This window comes from Gopherus evgoodei, chromosome 20 (genome assembly GCF_007399415.2).
Source record: "Gopherus evgoodei ecotype Sinaloan lineage chromosome 20, rGopEvg1_v1.p, whole genome shotgun sequence".
In the NCBI taxonomy this organism is placed as follows: domain Eukaryota; kingdom Metazoa; phylum Chordata; order Testudines; family Testudinidae; genus Gopherus; species Gopherus evgoodei.
Window position 1 is genome coordinate 9,641,614 of NC_044341.1, and position 24,645 is coordinate 9,666,258.

At 52.3% G+C, this 24,645-nt stretch overlaps 2 protein-coding genes across 2 annotated transcripts; one reads left to right on the forward strand and one right to left on the reverse strand.

Annotated features, from left to right (window-relative positions):
- Positions 1 to 309: 309 nt before the first annotated feature.
- On the reverse strand, positions 310 to 7,676 carry C20H1orf232 (chromosome 20 C1orf232 homolog). Its single transcript, XM_030539134.1, has 4 exons — positions 7,232 to 7,676; positions 4,964 to 5,050; positions 2,841 to 2,938; positions 310 to 1,423 (listed from the first exon to the last, which is right to left on the reverse strand). The coding sequence occupies exons 1-4, from the start codon at positions 7,316 to 7,318 to the stop codon at positions 1,123 to 1,125; spliced, it is 573 nt and encodes a 190-aa protein (XP_030394994.1). The 5' UTR covers positions 7,319 to 7,676; the 3' UTR covers positions 310 to 1,122.
- Positions 7,677 to 13,370: 5,694 nt separating this feature from the next.
- Positions 13,371 to 14,818, forward strand: ZNF593 (zinc finger protein 593). Its single transcript, XM_030538872.1, has 3 exons — positions 13,371 to 13,596; positions 14,096 to 14,158; positions 14,611 to 14,818. The coding sequence occupies exons 1-3, from the start codon at positions 13,400 to 13,402 to the stop codon at positions 14,738 to 14,740; spliced, it is 390 nt and encodes a 129-aa protein (XP_030394732.1). The 5' UTR covers positions 13,371 to 13,399; the 3' UTR covers positions 14,741 to 14,818.
- Positions 14,819 to 24,645: the final 9,827 nt, after the last annotated feature.

Here is a 24,645-nt window from a genome sequence, read left to right on the forward strand (position 1 = left end):
TTCTGAAAGTCTTGGCTTGCCAGGTTTGGGAAATCCCAGTACACAGAACTGCAGCTCCTCAGGCTCTGGGCTTCCTCCCCTGCAGCCATGCAAGGATCACACAGCGCTCTAGGTACATGAATTGCTCTGTCCATGGGGCAGGCCCAGCCCAGTCACTTCACACCATGCCTGGGAGGTAGCAGATAGTCTCTTGCTCACATTTCAAATGTGCAAAGAGCTTACAGGACTTGCCCACAGTCACGCAATTCAAGTCAATAGCAGAGCAGGGACAAGAACCTGGCAGCCCAGGTCCTGCTCTAGCCATTAGGCTGCGAGCATGTTGTATAGTACGGGTAGGGAGTGCTTAGCCCTGTGAGATGTGTCACAGACGGGAGTGATCCCAGAATCTCTCCCTGATGGAGCAAATGGTACAGAACACAAGGGGGGAGCTTAATGGAGACCTCGCTCTGACAACAGCTTCCCTGCAGTGGGAACCTCATCCATACCATGCAAAGAGGCCAGTGCTGCGCCAGGGTCAGCCGGGGGATGTTTTCAGCTGAGTTTCAATGCGTTACCTACATGATTCTTCTGGGCATGATGGGTGCCAGCTGGACCTCCACTGTGTCCCCGAGATGCCCACATGGTACGAGCTACCCCGAGCTCTGCACTCCCAATCCAAGTGCCGCTGTTGGCCCAAGGCGAGGGGAACAAGGCTCCAGGACAGGCTAACCCTGCAGGTCCCTCTTTCAGCATCAGAGCGCTGGATTCCCCATGCCCAGTCACGTTCTCAGGCCCAGCTGGTATCCCAGTGAGCAAAGCCCAGGGCGACCAGTGTCCCTGTGTGAACTGCAGAACTCAGAGAGTGGGAAAGCCGGTGAGACGCTCTAGTCTCTCCACCCCAGGGCAGGCTGGGAGGGATCCCCAGAGGGAGAAGGTATCAGCCGCTGAACAGTCCAGCCCCTTAGCGCACAGGGACAGACTCCAGGGGTGGGAGGCGGGGTACTGCAGCCACGCTGTGGGTGTTCTAGGCTGACGGTGCTGCTGGCTCCTCTGCAGTGAGGGAAAGGGTTAAAATGCTGAGTGTTCTCCTCCCGAGTGAGCGAGGGGCCCTGTGCTGAGGCTGACGGGAAAGGTCCTTCCACTCTAGTTACCCTTGGGGGCATTTTTATTCCTTATCTCAGCCAGTTTGCTGACCAGGAAGCCCCACTTGAAGGTGCCCTCTTCTGGCTCCTGGAGATCGCTGCCGTTGTTGGAATAGGTGGGCTCCTCTCCCGGGGGCTCCCCTGGTGCCCCGCTGAACTCGGCCGCTGGCTCGCTGAACTCAGGCTGGGCCATCTTCTTGTCCAGCGCAGAGGACTGCTGCCACTTGGTGGCAAAGACATCCCAGAACCCTGATGTCATCTTCCCTGCAGGCGGTGACTCTGCTGGCTTTGGTGCCAGGGGGCTGGAAGCAAGAGATGGGGAAATTAGGGGGCAGGGAGCATCTGAGCATAAAGATCCGGACACACGCTGGAGAGGAAAAACAGCCACAGCATGCTGCAGGGGAGAGCATCAAGGAGAGAAAGAGAGAGAGGAGCAGCAAGAGGGAGTCAGGCAGTATTGCAGCATACAAGGAAGAGACTGAGCCTGTATAGGAGAGGCACAGACAGGCACACAAAATGATCCAGGGAGTGGCAGACAGGATGCCAAGTCCTGGTGTCTGGCAGGCTGCTAGAGCACGAGAGAGAGAGGCTGATTTGCACAGATGTGACTGTAGTTTAATAAGAATCCCTGAGCCACAGGCTTCCCTTCAGCAGATGTTACTGAACCAGCCTGGTTGGGAAGGGCGTGGCTTCTCATTAAGGCACGGGGGCTACCTGAACGCAAGCCCCCATTCCTAGGCACAGGGCCAGAACACAAGCATCAGCTCAGCTCTGGGTTTTATAGTCACAGCTGAAGGCATGTGGGCACGGTGATGAACAGCTGGCTGCTGGGCTCAAGGATCACCCTGCCTACGTGACTGGGGGTGCTCAGAACGGGGGTTTTGAACTCTCCTGGCCTGGGAGGATCTGCACATAGAGGACAGGCAGCTTCTTAATGCAAAGCTGCTGGCTCTTGGGGCCGAACCGAGGCTGCCCCGGCAGGAGGCTGGAACGGTCTCCACATAGGCAAAGGAGCACATGGGAACTGGGTCACTTTTCTACAGTGTGACTGAGGCACCTGGTGAATCTCCAGGTCATTTCTTCTCTCTCCTCCTACGCTGGCTCCTGGGCCAGGAAATGCCTCTAGATCTAATCACTTCGCATCCAGGACTGGAATCACCTGGACAGACTTCCACATGGATGTGACCAGGACAAGACAGCAGCAGGGTGTGGTTCTCTTGCCTTCAGCCTTCACCGGCGGCCACCTGAGTGGCCCGTGTATCATGTCCCCTGGCTAGTAGAAGCAGGGGTGGGAAGATAGCCGAGGGGGCTGTTGTAGGACACAGTTTCGGGTTCAGACTCAGCCATGGGATAAGCAGGTGTAGCTCTCACTGATATCAATGGCAGTGGGGTCCATGTACAGCAGGGATGAGTTTAGTCCTAAGCCCTCGCTGGAATCCAGGTCAATGACAACAGGATCATTGTGATCCTGGACTTGAGAGGACCCCTTGCCTGGTTGAGAGCTCAGGTCTCACAGGGCCGTACATGCATCCTTGCTCTGTACCTCACTTGTGCCTCGCTGCCTTCAGTCTCACCCCAAAGCCACCCCTCAGCCTGGTCCTCAGGCCTGTGGCAGACCCTCAGCCCTACCATAAGCTGAGCCATGGCTAGCTGGGCACTGCCTAGAAGGACGGGAGCCCGATGGAGACGTTATGACCCAGACACGAGCGTCAGTCTTACTGGTCAGCGCAGGGCTCGGGGGTCAGCAGCTTGTGCTCATCCTCCCTACTGAACAGAGACGACATGCTCCTCCAGCCTCTGGCGCCAGCCCCCTGGACCTGCAGAGCAGAGAGAGGGAAACCACTGGTCAGTGAAGCTGCCCAGGTCCAGGCAGGAGTGGAGCTAGTGTGGTTTGGCCGAGCTCATGTGGGGCCCTGGGAACATCAACAGGCCCCAAAGCTTTGCTCTACGGGACTGACGCAGCAGGAATGTATTTCCTCTGCCTTCTCCTCCTCCGCACACAGACTAGCCTCAAGGACACACCCCACAAAGCATCACCCTCCTCCTCTGGCAACCTCAGCATCCCCCCCACCCCCAAAAGAGCAGTGCTAGTCTCCACTCCAGCCCCTCGTCCCAAGTTAGGCAGGGGACGGACACCAGATTCAGAAGGGAGGTCTCTGCCCCATTCAGCCTTTTGCATGCCCACTGCCCCCTTGTCTTCCATGCCCCCCTTTGAGTGACCTCACTGGTCATTGTGCAGGTGAGGAACAGCTGGCAGAGACCCCGGAAGCCCACAGGCGAGGGGGCGTTTGCTTTCATCTTTGTTAGGCTGGGTGTAGGCTCTTTGGGGCAGGAACCAGCCTTGTGGTCTGTTTGTACAGCACCTGGTGCCATGAGGCCCGGGTCCAGGACTGGGCAACCTCAGTCATAGAAGGACAGCACAGACATTATGATGGCATATGACAGGGTTCCACACTCACACTGCCTGTCCCCCACGAGACTCAACCACCCCCTCCACATGTTTATGGGCACCTGCCACCCACTGCAGCAAGAAGGCTCCCACGGGGAGTTCTGCCCATCAGGGTGGGAAAGGGGTGAAGGTTTGAGCAGCTCGAGCCGGGATGGCTGGAGACTGATCAGAGCCAATGCGGCTGGGCCAGGGAGGGGATGGCTGACTCTGGAGGGAAGATACAACCAGTGTAACGGATGCCTGGATACAGCTGGGCACCCAGGGCCACAACACAGCACCTAATTTCTAGAGCACTCAGTGCTCTCGGAGTCCCCTGAAGCTGTGATCCGACATGGAAGCAGCCCCCATGCCTGGCCACTGATCAGGGCCTCCAGCAGACAGGCAAAATGCCCCTGAGGGGGATCTGGGCACTCAAATGACGTTTGTTTGTTTTTTTTGTGGTTGTAGATCTGCTGTCCCTTTCTATTATCTGCGACCACTTTGCCTTAGGCCAGACTCTGCACTAGCACTGGTGCTTTGCTGTCTACCTTTGGAGGGGGCTGTTTCTTTAAGGACACGTGTAAGAAAGACCAGGCTACGGTCAAATCAAACGCACCGGTCTCTGCTAATTCACATTCATTAAAGAAATCTGTGGCCAGGGGAACCCTGGTATTAGAGCCAGAGGGCTTGCGTCCTCTTTATAATTGCCTGGTTTGATTTGCCTGCTTTCCCGCAACATGGTATTGCACGTTTAATCCCGCATCCGGCTTTCCCCTCGGAGCACTGCCCTCTCGGCCAGGCGACAGCTCCACTGCCTTCTTCCCAGCGCGGAGCTCTCCTAGCCGAGATGGGGCCCAGGCTGTTTGTACCACACTGTGGTGAGGTGAGCCCCCACGCCCAGGGTTTGGCCTCGCCTCGTTCCACTGCAGTGGGGCCCGCCTGTCCCTTGTCTCCGGGCGTGCACTGCAGTGAAGACAAAGCCCCTGTTACATGCTGCAGCAAGACAAACTGTACTTCAGTGCTGGGCTGCCACAGATCCCTCCAGGATTGGCCGGGAGTCTCCCAGCATTGGCATCAATCTCCCGGTGACTTTTGAAAGCCATCCAGGAGAGTTTCATGGGATATGTTAAGAAAATGACATTATGTTGTGTTGGTGGGGGGAAAAAATCTCCCGGAATAGCTTCAGTCAGAGTTGGCAACCCTACAACGCGGTGGCACTGAGGGGGCGACAGAAAGCCAGGCAAATCTCCAGGGTAGACTGGAACCTACAGAGACTCCTGAAAACAATCCCAGTGAGCAGAGAAGCCCCAGGCTGGTTCGGCTGGAGTGTGGTGACTGGAGCCAGAGGTCTGATGCTAAGAGAGAGCCGGCCGCTCTGGGAGGCAGGTGGAGAGCCTAAGAGGGGAGGCCTTACCCTTCGTGCCAGCTGGGAGATGGGGTTTGATCCCTCCTCCATCAGAACCGAGGCATCTGTGGTTTCCACCAGCTCGGGGTTATCCCCCTGAAACAAACTCACAGCATCAGCCACAAGGCAGCATCTGGAAAGACCGGCTGGCCCTGTCCCTGGGTGAGTGGAATTAGCAACAGGATTTCTCACCCCCTAGGCTCCCCTCCCCCCAGTCATTTTTTCCTCCTCCTCCTCTAGCTGCTGCCTCTGGACTCGGTCTGGTCCATGCACTAACTATTCCCTGTGCAAGGAGCTTCCAGCAGAATTCCTCAGTCGTTTGGCCCTGGTCCTAGCAGGGCTCCTTGTCCTACTGTTTGACCCAGGCTCGGTGTTGTGGCATCTCCTGTCTATTCCCTACTGAACAGAAGCTCCCTTCTGCAGCTCACCTTCTGCAAAGAATCAGGTCAAGCCCTCAAACCAGGGCGGGATCAAAGAATTCGGGGGTCCTACACACTATGGAAATGGGGTCTCCTCACCTGCCTTCACCTAGACAGTTCAGTTCCATTAGAAACTAGCTGTGGGCAAACCAGGCAGCTGCCTAGGGCTTCAGGATCTGTCTAGGGGGGTCTGGGCCAAACCTAAGTGAGTGGTGCTCAATCCTCCCCCACTTCTACCATAACCAATGTTTTTTCCAGTGGTTGGGGAGCCTCTCTGAGACAGGGGCTTTGTGCAAGTACACATTGGCTAATCTGAGCCTGCTTCAAACCACCCTGTGTGACTAGATGGAAGCAGAGAGTCTTGCGTTATCACCTGACTCCAGGAGCTGGCGCTTTAAGAAAAACACCAAAAATCACACCATTTGGCCACACTGAAGATAAAGTGACCAGGCGAGGTCTCTCCATGCCCCATCTGCCATGCTAAAAGAATCGTCTCTGCTCTGAGCTCAGCGACCCCTAGAGCACCGACCCCTCTACCCCTGGTCCTTCTCCCTGCTCTGTAGCAAGCAGTGCTGAGTTGACAGGGGCCAGGGCTCGGTTAGTATTTCGCTGCACTGAAGGACACAAACCCAATCCTGCTTGCCCCACCCCGAGACTCTCCAAATTGCTCGGATCTGATTTTTCTTTTTAACTGAATGATTTGTCAGTACCCAGAATGCAGATCCCAGCAGCCCTGCCAAAAACCGGGGCAGGGTGGGCAAGCCAAGCAGAGCGACTGAAGTGGCTGGCGGCTGCCGGGGCACAAACGCCGGGTGCCAGAAAGTGACTGGCTGCCACAGGCCGCAACAGCCGCAGCAGAGGGAGGAACAGCAGAAGGAGAAGCAGCAGCAGGTAGCGTGGTGGCTGCTGCACTAGCTGTGTCCATAGCAGTAGGGACCCCAACGGCCGTTGTCCTGCCAGAGACTAGACATGGCAGCAGCAGCGGCTGTGCTGTGTGCTGTGACTCTCTGAGTCTGGGAATCAATGAATAAACTCCAACGTGGCTTGGGAAAGGCTAGTGCCAAAGGGATTGAGAGTGTGGAGCTGGGGCTGGGTGGGGATCCTGAGGGCACAGGGTACCAGAGCGGGTGGAGCTGGGGACTGTGTGGGGATCCTGGGGGCTCAGGGTACCAGAGCTGGTGGATCCGGGGGCTGTGTGAGGATCCCAGGGGCGCAGGGTACCAGAGCAGGAGGAGCCACGGGCTTGGTGGGGATCCTGGGGGCTCAGGATACCAGAGCAGATGGAGCCAGGGGCTGTGTAAGGATCCCAGGGGCTCAGGGTACCAGAGCAGGTGGAGCTGGGGGCTGGGCGGGAATCCCGGGGGCTCAGGGTACTAGAATGGATAGAGCCAGGGGCTGTGTGGGGATCCCAGGGGTGCAGGGTACCAGAGCAAATGGAGCCAGGAGTTGTGTGGGGATCCCAGGGGCACAGGATACCAGAACGAGTGGAGCCGGGGACTGTGTGAGGATCTTGGGGGCTCAGAGTGCCAGAGCAGGTGGAGCTGGGGGCTGGGCAGGAATCCCGGGGGCTCAGGGTACCAGAGCAGATGGGGCCAGGAGCTGTGTGGGGATCCAAGGGGCACAGGGTACCAGAGCAGGTGGAACCGAGGACTGTGTGAGGATCCTGGGGGCTCAGAGTGCCAGAGCAGGCAGAGCTGGCTGCTGGGCAGGGATCCTGGGGACGCAGGGTACCAGAGTGTATGGAGCTGGGGGTAGTGCGGGGATCCCGGGGGCTCAGGGAAGAAAAGCTAGGAACCCCTGTTGCCTGCCCCTATGGCCAGCGATAGAGACCGGAGGCCCCTGCCAGGGCCGTCCCTACCTCATCCTTGAACTCCTCCTCCTGCACCTCGCTGCCCAGACTCTGCAGCACTTTGGACTTGTAGACTTTCCAGAATCCCTGAGTCATGGTGGCAGCCAGGAGGTTGGCCCAGTGGCAGCCAGTAGCAGGAGACACCCGGACAAGCAGGTTCCTTGTAGTTTAGGCGGTTCTGTCTGTGTGGTGCCTGGCAGCCTTTGGCTCAGCTCCTGTGCCCAGCATGCCTACGGCAGGGGTGAGGGGCCATTGCACAGCTACACCCGGCGGCTCTGAGGGCTCCGCGGGGAATCGAGGACTTGGCGGGATGCTGGAGAGTGCTGCAAACTCGTACCTGGCACCGGCGGGGGCTTGCTGGGATCTGGTGTCTTCATTAAAATTGCAGGGGCCTCTTTCAACATGCAGTTCAGACCACAAAGAGGAACTTGATCTGGGTCTGACCCAGAATGCCAATGGGTTCCTAGACACAGGGTCAGTGGGCTTGTGGGGAGTTCTCGCCGCCTGATCCTGGAGGGGCTGTCCCCTGTCCTTCAGCTCCCTCCATATCTTGCCCCCAAGAGAAGGTTCTCTCTAGCCCCTCATGCATCCCCTTTGTCTTGTTCCCAAAGGAGGCTCTCTCCTGGGCCACAGCTACCGTCTCCATCCCACTCCTTGAGTCTATGCCTGGCCAGTCAGCATCTATGTCCCTTTGCAATAAAAGTCTGTCTCTTGCCTACCATCTGTTCCCCTGCCCCTGTAGCGTCTTGCAGCTCCCAGGGTGAGGTGCTTGTGCAGCCCCCACCCCCTCCCGGGGCCTGCAGACAGTGTCATCCCAGCTTGGCTGAGCTCTTGCATTACACTTCATTGTTTGTGGCCTGTAACTGATCCCCTCTGAGACAGGGTGCCTGGAACACAGTATCTCAGCAACCAGCTGAAAATAGCGTCCGGCAGCTAAATTATTCCTTAGGAGTCGCCGGCCCTGCAAACCCACCTCTTCTCATTCACGGATTTAGTTTCCCCTCAGGGACCAAAAGCTTTTTGGAGTTGGGTCTATGCAAATTGCTAACGAGGGAGGAGAACTCGAAGCTGGAGTAGCAGCAGAGCAGCTAGCTGCAGTCTATGAGGAAGGGGCTTCTTGCCTGCCACACATGAGATGAAGGGACGTGGAAGCAGATGGCCACTGGTGGTCCAGAGTGGCAAGACCCTGATGTCTGGTATAGGGGTGTCTTTTGTTCTGCCACCCTACCTTAGCTGCACTGTGAATGCCAGAGGTCTGTCTGCCATCACTATGTGCCTGTATGTATTATTGATTCCTAAGCAGAGAGGTAATGTGATCAGAGGTGGCTAGCTGACTGATGGCCACTCCTTTGTTGTGGGTTGACAGATGTATCCAAAAGGCACGACTCTGTAGTTCCTACACTTCATGCCATTAAGACACCCACCTCCAGTGGCGTTTAGTCATGCTGAGAACCCCCCAGCGCAGTGCAGCAGTGACCTCACCCAAAGTGGCAGCCATGCACCTCCCCATTCCAAAGATCACCCTCAGGTTAAAACCCTGCCACCATTTGTGCTGTTTGCCTTTTGAGCCTCACTTTGCTTGGGCAGAGAGAGCAGAACAGGCTGGACCACTGCTTCTCTAGTCAGTATCAGATTCTCCCCTTGCGGGGGAAGTAGAAGGTTGCAGACGCTGCGGGGGAATTTACACACCCCAATCAAACACTATTACCTCAGAAAATCAAAATCCACAACCACATTTCTAGGTTTGCGTGGTGTTTAGATGTTGCTTGTAATTATTAGAACTCAGAGCACTGGCTGTTGGGAGTCTGCAAGGCCAGGAAACAGGAAGGACGGGGGAGGAGTTGAGGAGGCTGAGTGAGAGTTACAGAGGGTGCAGCAGCAGCTTGGTAAAGAGGTTTCCACTGTAAAAATAAAGTCCTGTTGAAGCTTGTTAGGACCTTGCCTGCTTGATACATACAACAGTTTGTTATTTCCTGCCAGACAGGACCCGGTGATGGCTCCATCCCACAAAAGCCTGCTCTTGATTTCACCGAAATGGAAAGCCAAAGTCAGACTCACTGAGTGTGTTTAGCTCTCCCAACGTTTTCTTTTCGGGATTTCAAGATCATTCAATATATGGGTGGAATACTACTACTAACTGCACCTGTCTGTATCACTTTTCATTCAGCCAAGCTGCCTTAAAGAGCTTATTTATAGAGAGCATTCATCCACCATGCAGGCATGCCCACCTCTGGGGTAGGAGGCTACAGCTGTTAATACACAGCAAGGGGCAGGGCACATCATGGTTTCAAGCAGTACCCTGTCTTCCGACAGTGGCCAATGCTTCAGAGGGAATGAACAGAACAGGTAATCATGCCTTTCCTGGACACCGACAAATATATAGCTGGAATTCTTCTGGCTCACCTGTGCATTAGTACTGTTAAAATAGGTATCAGAGTTATAACAATGTGCTTAGTGTTTAGACCAGGGATAGTCAATTATTTTGCCAAGGTCCACATTTCTTGCTTAAGGTACAGTTAAGCTCCGGATTCCAGAGAAACATTTTTCACACTAAGTGCCACTGTTCAATGAACACATACAGTTCTACGTAATATACCCAAGGGCCTATTGCTTATATTTTTAGTGCATTAAATGAAAAATAAAATCAAACCACTGTATAGCCTAAAAATAACCTCCAAGAAAAATGTAATAAATTACATCTGAGACTTTGAGAAAGTACATAGAGAAAATGTCAAATAGATGCAAATATTAGCATTAAAACACTTTCAGACAACTGTTTTTAAGTTTTGAATGTGTTTTGTCAAATAAGATTATTATAGGCATAATATATATATATGTATATATAGAGATAGAAAAACATATTCAAAACTTTTGTGGTTTATTTAATAAGTATCAGAGTATGAAAGAAAATAACACTTAGTACACACAAACTCTTTATCTTTTATGATTCAAGTCTTTCCACATACACACTCACTTACACATGTATTAAAAAGACTCATGAATAATTACTGTGAAATACCTGTTAAAACTGTAGTACTGCTATTGAAAATGTAATTTTATACAGCAGTTCAAATTTAAAATAAAATATGTGTGAATAATGTATAATTATACTAATCGTCATTGGTGGGAAAAGTGATAGGTCCTTTGCTGGACAAGGGCCTTGAAGTTTGGAGTGAGTTCAGTCAATGCAAGATGAAGGCAATTGCACAGATGATTATCAGTCAGAACAGAGCGATATGGGATTTAATCTTGTTCATTGTTGAGAATGCTGATTCACACACATAGGTCGAGCCAAACATAGTCAAAATGTTAAATGCCACCTTCCGCAAGTGTGGATACATGGAGTCCAGCACAAGAATTGTCCAGAAAGTTTCAGCTGTAGTTTCAGCATGCTGCACCCTAAGCACTTCATTCGTTTGTAAATAAGTAAGATCCAGCTATAGTTTCGCTTTCTCAACATCTGGAAAGGATGCTTTTGCTTGATCACACCAAGTGCCATTTGCTTGTACCACAAATGGGTTCCTTACAAACAGGAAGATGTCTTTAATGCTTTCAAATTCTGGGACCCTCTGTGGGAAGTTTTGAGGAAGTCTGTCCAGAGATGATGCCATCTGAGTCACGTCTGCAGAGTCCCGGCAGTTTAGCAGCGTTGGGAAATGCCGCATCTCCCCAGTTTCCAAATCACTTTTGAAGAGACTCCGTTTGTTTTGAAATGAGGCGACGCTGCTGTGGAGATCCACTATGTTGTGATTTTGCCCTGGTAGCTTTAAGTTGAAATCATTTAAGTGGGCTGTCAAATCAACAAGGATGCTTATGCTTGCGGCATCCCTCAAAAATGCATATAGCTCTTCTGTCTTTTTCCCTGGAATGTTATGTACATATTCTTCCATATTAACTCGAATTTCCCATAGCCTTCTTAGTACTTGCCTTCTGCTCAGCCAGCGGATGTCATTATGAACCAACAGGTCATTGTAATCAGCAGATACTTCTGACAGAAAGCTTTTGAACTGTCTGTGTTGCAGTGATGACTTGGACCAAAGGAAGCCGACAAGTTTAATCACCATTGACAATACATTTGCATCCTCATTGCTAAGCTTCGCACAAAGTTCTGTTTGGTGAATTACACAGTGACAGGAAATCAAATTGGGGTTCAGCTCTTGCAGGCATTTCACAAGCCCTCTGTGAGTGTTGATCAATGCAGGAACGTCATCTGTTGCAATTGACACAATCTGAGTTACATCAAGACCTTTATTAGACAAAACAGTTTGAACAGAATTAAAACAAATCTTTGCTGGGCGTGCAACTGTTATACGGTATAAAGGACAACAACTCTTCCCCAAATTTCTCTCCATAAAAAAACGGGCATACAGTGCTAGCTGTGCTGTGTTCCTGATATCATGGGACACTTCCACTGCCATGGAAAATTTTCCCATTTTCAGTTTCATACACAATTGCTTGAAAATGTCTTGTGCCATCATCTCAGTATGCCTAATAGCTGTTGTGTCTGAAAGTGGCAGTTGTCTGAAGGCGTCAACACTGTCTTTCTTCTCCGCAAAACGGACTTCAGCTGCAGTAACCATGTCTGCATCTGCAAAAAGTTTCTTGTGTTTTGTCATTATCTACACATATCTCAGTGATGCTTCAGTTGCCTTTTCCTGAGCACAAGTAGCCTTTGAAATAATATTTGTGCTCAGAAAATATGTATCCTTCAATGAAGCGAGCTTGTCTGATCTTAATTGGGAGCCTAGTGGATACTTGAGGTCCAAATCCACGTGCTTCATTTTGTAGTGCCATTTGAGGTCCCACATTTAACAGTCTCTGTACAAATTAACCATACTGGTTGACCCTTTGGACGTTGTGGCAAAATAAAACAGTAAGCGTCAGTCCACTTTGCTTTAAATGAACGGTTCTCGGTGTCGACTTTCCTTTTCTTCTCTGCCGTGTTTAAACACAGTGCCAGTTGATGTCAAAAGGGATGGAGGTGGGACAACCTTGGCTCACCTTTGCTCCTCCTGCAGTTCACCCCCCTCACACAGGCCAGGGAGAGGAGATGAAGGAGGGAGAGGAGAAGGCACAAGAGCCCTCTCCTTGTCACAGGAGTAGAGGACAGGGAAGCATAAAACTCCCGCAAGCCACCAAACTCTGTCTTCTCCTACCTGCCTCCTGTAAGAATGGGGCCTGCTGGGGCCGGGGAGATTGCAGATCCTACTTCCCACAGCAGCTCTGATTGGCAGAAAAGGAAAAAGCAGCCAATCAGAGGTTGACTGGGCAACAAAATAGCAGATTAAATTTAATGATGATAAATGCAAAGTAATGCACTTTGAGAATCATAATCCCAACTATACATATACAATTATGGGGTCTAAATTAGATGTTACCACTCAAGAGACCTTGGAGTCATTGTGGATAGTTCTGTGAAAACATCCACTCAGTGTGCAGCAGCACTCAAAAAAGTGAACAGAATACTGGGAATAATTAAGAAAGGGATAGATAATAGGACAGAAAATATCATGTCGCCTCTATATAAATTCCTGGTACGTCCACACCTTGCATACTGTGTACAGATGTGGTCAGCCCATCTCAAAAAAGATATATTGAATTTGGACAAGGTTCAGAAGAGGGCAACAAAAATGATTAGGGGTATGGAACAGCTTCCGTATGAGGACAGATTAATAAAACTGGGACTTTTCAGCTTGGAAAACAGATGGCTAAGGGGGTATATGATGAGGGCTATAAAAATCATGACTGGTGTGGAGAAAGTAGATAAAGAGGTGTTATTTACTCCTTCTCATAACACAAGAACTAGGGGTCACCAAATGAATTTAATAGGCAGCAGACACACAAAAGGTCATTATTTCTTGCACAATGCACAGGCAACCTGTGGAATTCCTTGCCAGAAGATGTTGTGAAAGCCAAGACTAAAACAGGGCTCACAGACGGTAGGTCCACCAATGGCTATTAGCCAGGATGGACAGCGATGATCCCTCGCCTCTGTTCGTCTATCCACAGCTCAGCATTCACTCTGGCCCTGTGAATTTCCCGCATGCGCACTGGGCTCGCTCCCCAGACAGCAGGGTGTCGCTCTGTGATGAGGTCACAAGCCCGCGCCGGCCGGAAGCGGAAGCAGGGGAGGACGAGGTTGTTCCGTTTTCTCTCCCAGTCTCTTCCGGGTTCCCCATGGCGCCGCGGAGCTCCCGTCAGACGGGCTCGCACAAGGCGCGCTCCCTGGCCCGCCAGTGGAAAGCGAAGCGGCGGCGCCGGGACCTGGACCAGATCCACGGGGACCTGCGGCCGGACAACGCGGCCCGGCTGCTGCACCAGGAGCCGGACCCGGACATGCCCGGGAGCGCGCAGCACTACTGCCTGCACTGCGCGTGCGTGAGAGTGCGGGGGGGGGGGGATTGCGCGTGAACAGGGGGCTACTGGGGGCGTCCCAGTGGCCCCTCCAGGGACCCCCCCACCCCGGTCCATCTGCCCCTCCTGCTGCGCCTGTCGCGGGGGCGGGCATGGGAGCCCAGCTGCAGTGCATCCACCACAGCGGGCACAGGGGCTGCCCATGGCCTGCGTGGTGTGAGGGGAGTGTTCCCAGGGCCTGCCCTGAAATCAGAGGGCCCAGTCCCCTGAGCTAACTGGGAAAAGGTGCCGGAGCCTGTCTGCCTTCCCCCATGTTTGTACAGCGGGTCCCGGGAGCAAATACTTAACTTCATCAGGCCTCTTTCCCCACCTTCTGATAGAAACAGTGTTTGGTCAATAATGGCCTTCAACTCTGTCTTCAGTCAGAGTCTCCAAAGCCTCCTGTTTAGTTCTTAACTCTTTCATGGAAAGGGCAGGATTGTTTTCAACTGCTTGAACTTCTTTCTTCTCTCCCAACAGGCGATACTTTGTAGATTTGAATAGCATGAAGGAACATTTCAAATCTAAAGTTCACAAAAGAAGGTAATGTAAATTCTGTTATGAGGGCATATTTTTCATAGAAGCCTATTAGTATGAAAAGAAAATCTGATTTATTTGGGGTTCTTATGAATAAGAAACACCTACTCCCTTTCCCCTTCAAAAAGTTACTTGAAAAATCTGTTTTTCCATCTCTTCTTCCCACCTCACCAGTCTTCATGGCTCCTTGAGTCTTCTAAAGATAGTTTAATTCAGCTGGTGTCTGAAAGTGTCCATTTAGTCACAGAACAGGTGGTGTAGCACTGATAGCTTTCCCACTGCTGTTCAATTCGACTCTGAAATTTGAGCACCTGAGACTTAGTCTGGATGTGCCTGGCAATGTCAAATGTGGCTCTAGCTGATGTGGGTTTGTGATAGTTTTTAAAGTGCTCAACTTACAGGGGGAATATTAAAGATCACAACTCATGTGCCTCTTGGGTTTCTTCTTCCTCTTTTAGACTGAAGCAGCTGAGTGAGGAGCCTTATACCCAGGAGGAGGCAGAGAGAGCAGCTGGGATGGGATCCTACATTCCTCCAAAGAAGATAGAAGTACAAACTCAGCCGCTTGAGATGGAGGAATCTGGCTGAATAGGGAGGCCCAGAGGTTGTTCTCTGATCCATTAGAAAGTGCCCTTGATTAAAGCCCCACTTTGTGGCAGCATCTTTTCTGAGTTCAGCAAGTGTCTTTAAAAACACTCACCCTGCAGCAAGGCATAAAAACTCTCAGCTGTTCTCATTAATTTTTCAGCAAGAGCAGACCAGTGGAGACCTTTGGACCCTCTTGCTTTGGCAGATATTGTGCATTATGTTCTCATTGGCAACAGGGACATACAGTGCAGGCAGAGATCCAGGGAAAGGATGAGCTATGTCCTGCTGTGATATTTGACCTGATTGTTACAGCCTTTTCTCTTTGTGTTGGTATTTTAAGCAGTGGATGCAGCTCTTGGCTCAGAGTGTGGCTTCTGTAATCACCCATCTAATTATTTTAACAAACCAGCTGGCAGCTGCTGAATGAGCTGTAGAACATTCCTTGCCAGTTTGATCCAGATCCGGGGGGGGGCGGGGGGGAAGGATAGCTCAGTGGTTTGCTAAACCCAGCTCAATGCTTGAGGGGGCCATTTAAGGATCTGGGGCAAAACTCTGGGGATTGGTCCTGCTTTGAGCAGGGGGTTGGACTGGACACCTCCGGAGGTCTCTTCCATCCCTAATATTCTCTGATTCAGATGAGTTGTAGGGACTCAGTTTGGAAAATGAGCTCAGCTGAAGTGTTAGCAAAAACAGCCCTTTCACCAACTAGCTACCTGGACTGGGGCTAATCCCACCAGCTTGGTTGTTCATTGTGACTGTTTGAATTTAGTTGGTTGAAGTAGCCTATCCTTGTTTGTGGGGTATCTAGAAAAGAGATCTGAGCAGCCTCCATCTTGGTCACTGCTAAATTCCCACTATATTTATTCTTAATTTCCTTTGGCAGATGTTCTCACATCTCAGACAATTTCCTTTCTGCCCTCTTCGTGCGTCTAGTTAACTCTTCCCTGATATGGGAGGATGACTTACTAAGCTGCTTCACTTCTATCAAGAGGCGTCCGCTGAAAGACTGCCACAACCCAGCTGATCCTAACCTCGTCACATTGCTAGGGATGGGTACAAATTGGATATGAAACTCTTTAAAACCCACTGACAGTCATTTGATTGTGGGAGATCTTCCAGCCAGGGAGCTGTTTTGGGTGAGATCAGTCGCCTAAGAGAAGGGACACACTGCTCATAGAGAGGGTAGGCAGAGTCCGCGCTGACCCACTTTACAGGTAGGAGACTAACAAATTCAGCCCTGTTCCACCAGATGTAGGATGATAATGGCTGGTACATGCCAATGTGCTTCCACAGCATAGCTGGGTACTTGGCTTGAGCATCTGTGTTGCATTTTTAGTGAGCCCGTCAAACAGGGAGGTGCTTTCTAGAAAATACATAGCCTGTGTTAGGGTAATCGCTGGATCTGCAGGATGGAATGTGGGGAATCACTATCTGCTGTAAATCCCTGCAAAGCAAGTTCAGCGAATGCCGGCCACTGCAGTGCGTCAGTGAAGATTAAACATCTTCAATTCTTTTTTTTTTCCTCCCAAAGGTGGGGATCCCACCCCAGGTCTTTGTAACATTTTTCTCACCTGACCATGTATACTCTACTGGCCACATGGAGGTGGGCAGGGATTAGACAAGGCAGGTCACTTAATATAAAGGGATTTATTTGACACAGACAAAATTATTTCCTCCATTCTTTCCTCCCCAGGCATAAGGGAAGGTGAAACAGATGATCCAAAATTTAGAAATGTCTTGTATTAATATCTCGCTTTCCCTGTTAGGAGCTTAATCCTAGCAGGCGGGCCACAGCTGGAGAAGTGTTCAGGGAGGTGATGGGTGTGAAGATTAGCCTGATGCTGTCTGAGAAGGTGAAGTGGACCTGTCCCTGGTTGGGGTGGGGGGAAGAGACATGAACTAATCGCTCCATGAAAGTGTCTTCACGCAATTGCTACAATTAAGTAGTTAACGTCCAGACTGGCCGACTTCTTGAAAATCCCCCTTTCTAATCTGTAGTTTAACAGCATGATTTAGGTCCCAGCCATCTCATTGTTTGCGCCCTTATATAACAGCAATCGGCAATGACCTTGTTCCAGCTTGTTTTGCTATCCTATGATGCAGCGCTCCTGGCTGAGCTGGGTTGGGGGAGGAGATGATAAAAGGGCCCAGTCAACCATGTGTAACAGTGTCTCTCGCTGTCAATGCAGCGCATTCCGCCTGTCATACCCCATCGCATTGGTTTAGAGAGGGACAAGCAAGTGCAGCCAGTGAGGTGGAAATTGCTGTCTGGGAACCTCTTGCTGGAAGTCTCGTAAGCCAGGGTGACAGATAAGCTGCCAAGGTGTATCCTGCCCCTGGCCTGGGAGGATGCCTTCTACCCTTTCAGCCTCAGTTCCTACTGTGTATATATGTCCAACCTGTGGGAATGAGTCTTGTCTTCTGCCTTCCACAGGGCCTGAGTCGGATCTCACTTCTGTGTAAAGTGGGACACCTCCCCCTGAAGTTTAGAATCCGGCCTCCCGTAGGTTCCCCAGCCTTCTGTCATGAGCTCTGGTAGAGCTGCAGGGAGATGGTCTAGCCTTTCATTTAGTGGCTTAGGGAAGGGCGGAGCATGGACAGGTGCTGGGGTGGTCAGTGAACAGGGTAGGACTTGGCAATAAAATCCATTGGCCCAAACTGGTGTAACTCCATGAGAAACTCTGCAAGGGGTGTGACAGGTGTGTTTGCTTCACCGACTCAAGGACTCTGGACAGCAACAGTGAGGCTAGGAAAAGTGGGACGGGCCAGAGAGCATGTACCGAGTGCTCCCTTTCAAGCCAGCAGAAAGCAAGTTGGGAGGTGCTTTCTAGCTATCCTTCTAGCCTGGGTCCAGGAGAGCAGCGTGAGGGAAGCCTGTGACTAACCTTTCACTACAGACCAAGGAAGGAGAATGTAGCTGACCCTAGTATGAGAGCAGGACTGGAGCATGATGTCACAGAGCAAAAACCAGAGCCCAAGACCTAGTCCCCACCACCACCTCAGAGCTGCTGGCATCTCCTTAGATCTAGCGCACTCCATCTACATGGCTGAGCCTCACTCTTCTGGTGGGGTTTTAACTGGGTTGGTCATTTGGCGGACGCTGTAATAGGACAGACTTAGCCCCATGATAGCCAGGAATAGAGCCAAGTGATTCACCAGACGGTCTTTAGGTTCGGACTCCAGCCCCCCGGCCAGCTGCGTCTAGGAGAGGAGAAAAGGCAGCTTTTCAGAACAGGCGAGGCAGATTGAGGGGAGAGGAACTTGATCGTCTCAGTGCTTGAAGGACAAGGGAAGCTGGTCTCCCATCAACCCCTGTGGGTTGTGAACTTGAATGGATGGCAGGGGTCTATTCAGTGATCTGCGCCAGTTAGAAATGGCTCCAGTTATATCTGCCATGCATGCTTTCCTTTAGCTAGGGTCTGCCACAGGGGACACCTTTCCTGGTATGCAGACAGCAGGGAACACCAGCTGACCATTCCTGGCTAACGCCCAGTTATGGCCATTCACAGTCACCTCAGGAAATCTTAGAAAGTGTTCTCGGTGCCTGGCTCCCTGAATGACTGGATTTAGTGTGCGAGCGGCAGGTGCTGTCTCTTCTGACCAAGAGGCTGGCTATAAATTCTTCAACTCTGTGGAGTGAACCCTGTTGCTGAACATATCGAGGCATCGCTGCCCCGCTGTGCGGAACCATTGTCTCAGCCCTCGTTAGTGACTGTGCCTCAGATTAACAGCGGATCAGGGTTTCTCTTATGCTCTAGTGGGGGGGGGGGTCTGTTTCTCAGCTGTATTCTCGTTTGGGATGGAGAATCCAGGCCCCTGTGGCCCTGAGAGCAGAGTCTGGGTCTGAAACGCAACCTGCCCATTTTGACAACCAGCTCTTCCAAAAGAGCCACTTTCTATGGTGCAGTGTCAGTGGCAAGGTGGAGGAGAACAGACAAGTTTTCACGGGAGTGGTTCCTTCCCTTTCAAATGGGGGATGATGGGATCAATAACCAACTGCTCTGCAGGTACTGCCAGTGAAGCCACAATAATGCCCTGTGGGGAAGGCATTACCCTGCACTTTACCAGCTGAAATGCTCAGTGCCACCCCTGATCTGGAGCCATTTAGGCAAACGCCCCTCCATTCACTCCTGTGAGCAAAGCAGCAGGGCTCCTAGCCTGATGCTTGCAATCTGAAACCTGCATCCAGCTGGTGGGTGATTGCCACTTTCCGCCCCACGCATGCTTGAAGCCTCCCAAGCCAGGGCTTGCCACCATACACAATGTACCCGTGTACAGCAGGTGCAGTTAGAGTTCAGCGCTGCCCCTAGTCCCACTAGCTCACCGTCGGCAGCGTTGCTTCTCGAAAGCAGAAAGTTCAGCTGCAACCCCACTCTGAGCTATTAACTCCATCCGTAGAGGGTGAGTGAGACTGTCACTGCATCCTACAGCTAGTCGCTGGCAGAAACGGGAATGGGGCCCAGGAATGCTGACTCCCAGTCCCCTGCTCTAACCACTAGCCTGCGTTTCTTGAGCTGCTCTGAGTTGTCTTCTCTTGCTGGAGCAGTGACTAACCAGGGCAAGACAGTGACGGTGCCGTGCCTGCCTGTCTGCGTAAGGCTGCATGCTTGGGATGGACTAAAGGAGGAATTGGCAAACGCCTCATCCCAGCCACTGGTATGGACAGCAGAGAGCAATTCCCTCCCCTGCGTGGTGGTGCATGATCAGTGGTGCAGGAACATTCGCTCTCCGCTCACGTGTCTACACAGAGTGCCCTATGTAAGGCATCACTGCTTAGGTGGCACAGCGTGCCTGGCACACATCGAGCCAGCGTGGACAGCCTGCCTGTTGCCAGACCTGGCTCAGGATAAGCTGATGAGACGGGCAGGGCAGCCTTCTAAGGGTCGGGGGGAACATCTCACATTTTGATTTGCCCCGGCTGGGCAGCGATTGCCACTGAGTCTGGGTGATGGAGCCCAAGCTGCCTCGGCACAGCGGTGAGCCCTGTACCTGTAAGTACCGTTGTTCTCAGAACTATAAGCTGGGGGCTGGGGATGGCTTAGCGGCCTAAACAGCAGGGCTGAGATGTTTAAAATGTCCTGGACCCACAGGCACAAATTACAGCAGGCTCAACTCACTCAGAGGAGTTGGAGGCAGCTTAGTGGGTGTGGGCCCGTCAAATCCTGCCTATTCCATGTGGACATGAACACTCCCCAGGCTCTGTTCAGAAGAGCGGGGAGTTGCTCCAACCTCCTTGATTATAATTTCCCCTGTGTGGCAATCAGCTGCCTCCCTCTCCCCCAGAAGAGGCTCCAGGGATTCCTGTAAGCACTGAGCTATGGGCTACGGAAATGCCAGATGCTGATCTGGGACAGGACAGGGAGGACTGGTGCACTGGATGAGAACTAACTCTCAGCTTCTTGTCTAAAACACCAAGACAGACTGGAGGAGAGAAGCAAAGGGATCACCCTATCAGAGCTACAATACAAAGTGCCCCAGGATTGCTCTGCTTGCTGGACAAGAGAGGGTTCAGGCCCTGGACCTGGACCCCAGGAAGATCAGTGGGGAATAGGGGGAACAGAGACATTGATAAAAGAATCGTGGACTGGCTGGAGCATCCAAGCAAACCGACAGCCCTGCTGAGTGGGAGGTGGGTGTTACCTGAAGCAGGCGGAAGTACCCTGGGGTTAAGTGCCTGAGGCGGATGATCATAGCTCCCAGAAGGAGGAGGGGTGGATGTCAGGTGCTGCCTTCTGCTTGTAGTCAGGCAGCTTCACAGACTTCCCTTGACTGCCTCCGGCTGTAGGAGGAAGATGGGCAAAGCTGAAGATCAGGGAGGCTGTTCAGGAACCGGGTAGCAGAGAACAGTCTCAATCCAGATGAACAGCCGTAAAGATGTGTTCTTTGACCCACGGAAATCACTGAGAAACAGCCTGCCCCCCTCACTCGCCCAACCTGCTCCAAACCAGTGTTTCTCCCCAGCCCAATGGCTGAGCACTCCATCGTTAGGCCGGTATTAGAACCACATAATTAGTGTTTCCCCTTAGATGCTCCTTCCAAGTCCCCAGCACTGGTACTTATACCCTAAGCTGCAGCTAATGGCTTTTTCCCAGGCTAGGGGTGAGAGGAGCATGTGTTTTCCACACCCCATTTTGGGAGGGGAATCCCTATCTAAATCCCCCTTCGCTCTGAACCAGTTCCTGGACCCCAGCCTGTCCTTCCCCCAAGAGAAACAATTTCCTCTCAATGCAATGGGGTTGGCTTTCATTGTTGATCACTTACCTGTGTTAGACTCCAGTCTCTGAGTGCCAGGCAGCAAGACTGCCAGGCAGCTGTGTTGTGGCGCTTTTAAATATTATATACACACACACACACACACACACCCTCTGATGACGATCCCAACCACAGCCAGCCCCGGGAGCAGCTGTCACAAGAGATCAGCGCCCGCTGCTTCGCCGAGCGCATGTGAGAGAGACGCTGAGAGGGAGAGGCATCTGCTGGGCAAGAGAGTGTGTCATACTGTATATATCATTCTGCAATCTCCTCCAGTGCCCGCTAAAGAGGGGCTGAGGCGCCAAACAGGAGGGAAGCAAAGAATCACACTGGGCACAAGAGAACGGCTGGGGGCTTCGCTCGAAGGGTACAGATCTGGAGAGGTGAGGATGGAAACATCTTACACATACCAACGGGGCACCCTTGCCTGGCTGGGATCCAGCTGCCTGTGGGAAAGATAGGTGTAAGATGCAGGATGGACTGGAGCTGTGGTTAAAGCACTGGGCTGGGAACAGGGATCTGGCATGGAGTCTGAACCTTATGGTGAGCTGTTGGGGTGGGATATGCCTGTCCAGGCCCCAGTGCATGGAAACTTTCTGATCACGCCACCAAAGATGAAACTCGTTTTCCGCCCCGCCCCAACCCCCTGCTGCATTCCCCATCAGTTTAGCCAGCTGGAGATTCTCATGAAAACAATCCCAGCAGTAGACTGGGGTCAAATTCACAACAGCAGCAGCCTTAATCTGAGTCAGCATGGGAAATCCAGAAGCACGGTGGCAGATGCTGATAATCCGGCCTTGCTCCCTGGGGAGGAGGGGCAGACAATTGAGGCAGGACAGGAGGAGCTGTGTATGGAAGCCCCGGATTGAAGGAACGTGGAGAGGTCATCTTCCCCTCCAGGCCCAGGAGAGGATGGAGCCTCCAGGTCAAGGTGAGAGTCATTGGTCATGTGCTGGGGTGGGAGATGCGTGTCCAGAACTGGATGAGTATCAAGAATGAATTCCCCTTTGTCAGTGAAGAGAGAAGCAGCTGAAGACTGAAGTCCTCGTCCTTCCAATGGGGCGATGGCTTCCGAGAGAGGAGCAGTCAGCTTCCCAGCATTGAAAGAACATGGGGCGTGAAGGAGACCATCAGACAGCTCCAAGGGCTGTGGGAAAGCGTGAGGAGCACAGTAGAAGCCGGGGTGGGTGGAAGGAAGTGTGCTCTAATGGACTGGACACCACATGGGGCTCAGACAGACTTCGTGTGTGACCATGGGCGAGTCACTCGATCTGCAGAGCCCACATGGTAGTGCCGTGAGCCTTCCTCGCAGAGAGAGCTCCGTCGGTGTCTGCGTCACAACAATCACAACCGCACCTGGCGCTAGCGGCTGCCTGTGGGTCTGGGCAGCAGAAAGGCCAAGGACTGACTGAACTCCCCTCTCACCAGCATAGGAAATATCAGCCACCTGTCTCTGTCCGTACTGCACCTTCCACCAGCATCACCTTCCCTTGAGGGGAACTTCTAATAATAAAATCTAGTACTTCTCATCAAAGGCCGTCAGTGTAATTAGCCCCATTTTACAGATGGGGAAACTGAGGCACAGAAAGATGCCCAAACTCACCCAGCAGCAGAGCTCAGCATAGAACTCACCTCTCTGGGGTCCCAGGCTAATGCTTTAGCTGCTGCTACTCTGAAGAGAAACAAAGAATACAGCCAAAGCCGCCTCTCTGATTAGAAAGATTTGGAAAATGCCGCTGCAGATACTGGAGTGCGGAGCTGGACAATCAGCCAGACGCCCAGCCCCTTCTATCCCTGTCTGATCCTCCCTTTGTATTTGCAAACTACGGATGCAAAACCTGAGCCCAGAACAATTGCTTTAGGCCAGTTCTCAGACAGGGCTCCCAGCCTGCAGTGGTGTGGGTGGGGAAAAGCTCCCTGCTGGAGTCAGCATGGGGAGAAATGTGGGTGTCTCCCCATAACAAGGCAAGGAATGTGCCAGCTAAAGCGGCTGAAAGCAAATTGCCTGTCAGCATGTCCTCAGGAGGCTCCTAGGGTGTGATGCCCTGTAGCGATGGGCTGTCGGCATTTTCTGTCCTAGGGCTAGTTCCTAAGGAGCTGGATCGTTAAAGGTATTTAGGTGCTAAAAATCTGGCCCTAAGGGACTGAGAGCCACAGTTCTAAAGCATCTGTGAAATGGGCTCCCTTTGCCATGGTTTGTATTAGTGGAGCCTAGCGGCCTCGGCCAAGATCAGGGCTTGTTTGTGCTGTGACCCGGAGGAAGAGACGGTCCTGCGCCAAAGAGCTTGCCATTGAAATAGACAAAGGGCAGACAAAAGTGTTGTGAGTCCCATTTGACAGATGGGGAACCCGGAGACATGGAGGGAGGAGGTGACAAGGTCATGCCGGGGAGTCTGTGGCAGAGCTGGGAACCGGAATCCCAGCCCAGGGCCTTACCTACAAGACCATCCTTCTGTTCTGGGGAACACCCACGAGGAACCCCCACCACAAGAGGGTATTTATGGTGATTTCACCCCCTCCTTCGTTCCTCACCTGACTACAAACAAACATCTCCTCCTCCCCCTGCAGATCTCGCCCCACGTGCACGCTACAAACAGTCTGTGCTCTGCCTGGCAGGGTGTCCAGTATCTGCACCACCACCAACCACACTGGAGGGAAGATACTGCTGGCTGAGTGCTCAAGGGGTCTGTAGATGAATTCCTAGAGGAGTCATGTGGCTCTTCCATCCTGGATCCAGTCAGTGACTGGCGCTGGCGGCAACAGCTGGATCCTGCAAAACCTTTGGAGAGCTGAGCTGACTTCAGTGGGGCCTGCTCAGGTGAGGAAGATCAACTTGCCTGGGAGAGGCTTTGCAGGGTCATGTGCATCTCTGTTGGCGCATCTTGCAAGCTGACCTGCCCCTTCGTTCAACAGAGCAGCAACGTTTTCCGAAGGGTAAAAGAACAGAAAAAGTGAGCAACTCTCCCTTCCTCTGTGGGACTCCCGGGCTGGCCTGCAGAGCCCTGAACAGGGCTGTGGAGCTGCTAAGGGGAAAAGCTTCTGCACTTCCCTCATGTAACTAAGAGATCTGGAGACCATCAGGGCAAAGAGCAGAGTGAGTGGGTCGGGGGAGAGGCACTCCTGGGGGCAGGGAACTCACTGGGAGGGTGTGTGCATGTGGGAAAGGGCTTGACAAGATGGGGTGTTCTTGTACTGTGGGGGTGGGGGACGAACTGGAGAACAGAGTTGAGTATTTTGCAGACATGATCTAGGGACTGTCATTGACTTGGCACAGCCAGGTCTAACATGGCTGAAGCCTGTACGCCTGGGAAATAGGCAAGTATTATCTCTATTTATGGAAGGGGAAACTGAGGCACAGAGAGGGTGAGTGATTTCCCCAAGGTCAAAGAGGAAATCATTTTCAGAGCAGGGATTAGCATTCCTAGCACCCAGTCCTATGCTCACATCAGGCCTCTTTCCTGAGCGGAGATCCTGCCTCCGAGGGGGCTGTAGAACAAAGAACCCAGTGAGGATCTGGGGAGGGGTGATAAAGGTGGAGGCTATGTGCATTGCCGAGGAGGGTGTGTGTGGGGGGAGGAATGTGCAGTATCCAGGGTACTAGGAAAGAGGTAACACGCCAGCCCTTCGAACCTGTGCTGCAGAGGGGAGGCTAG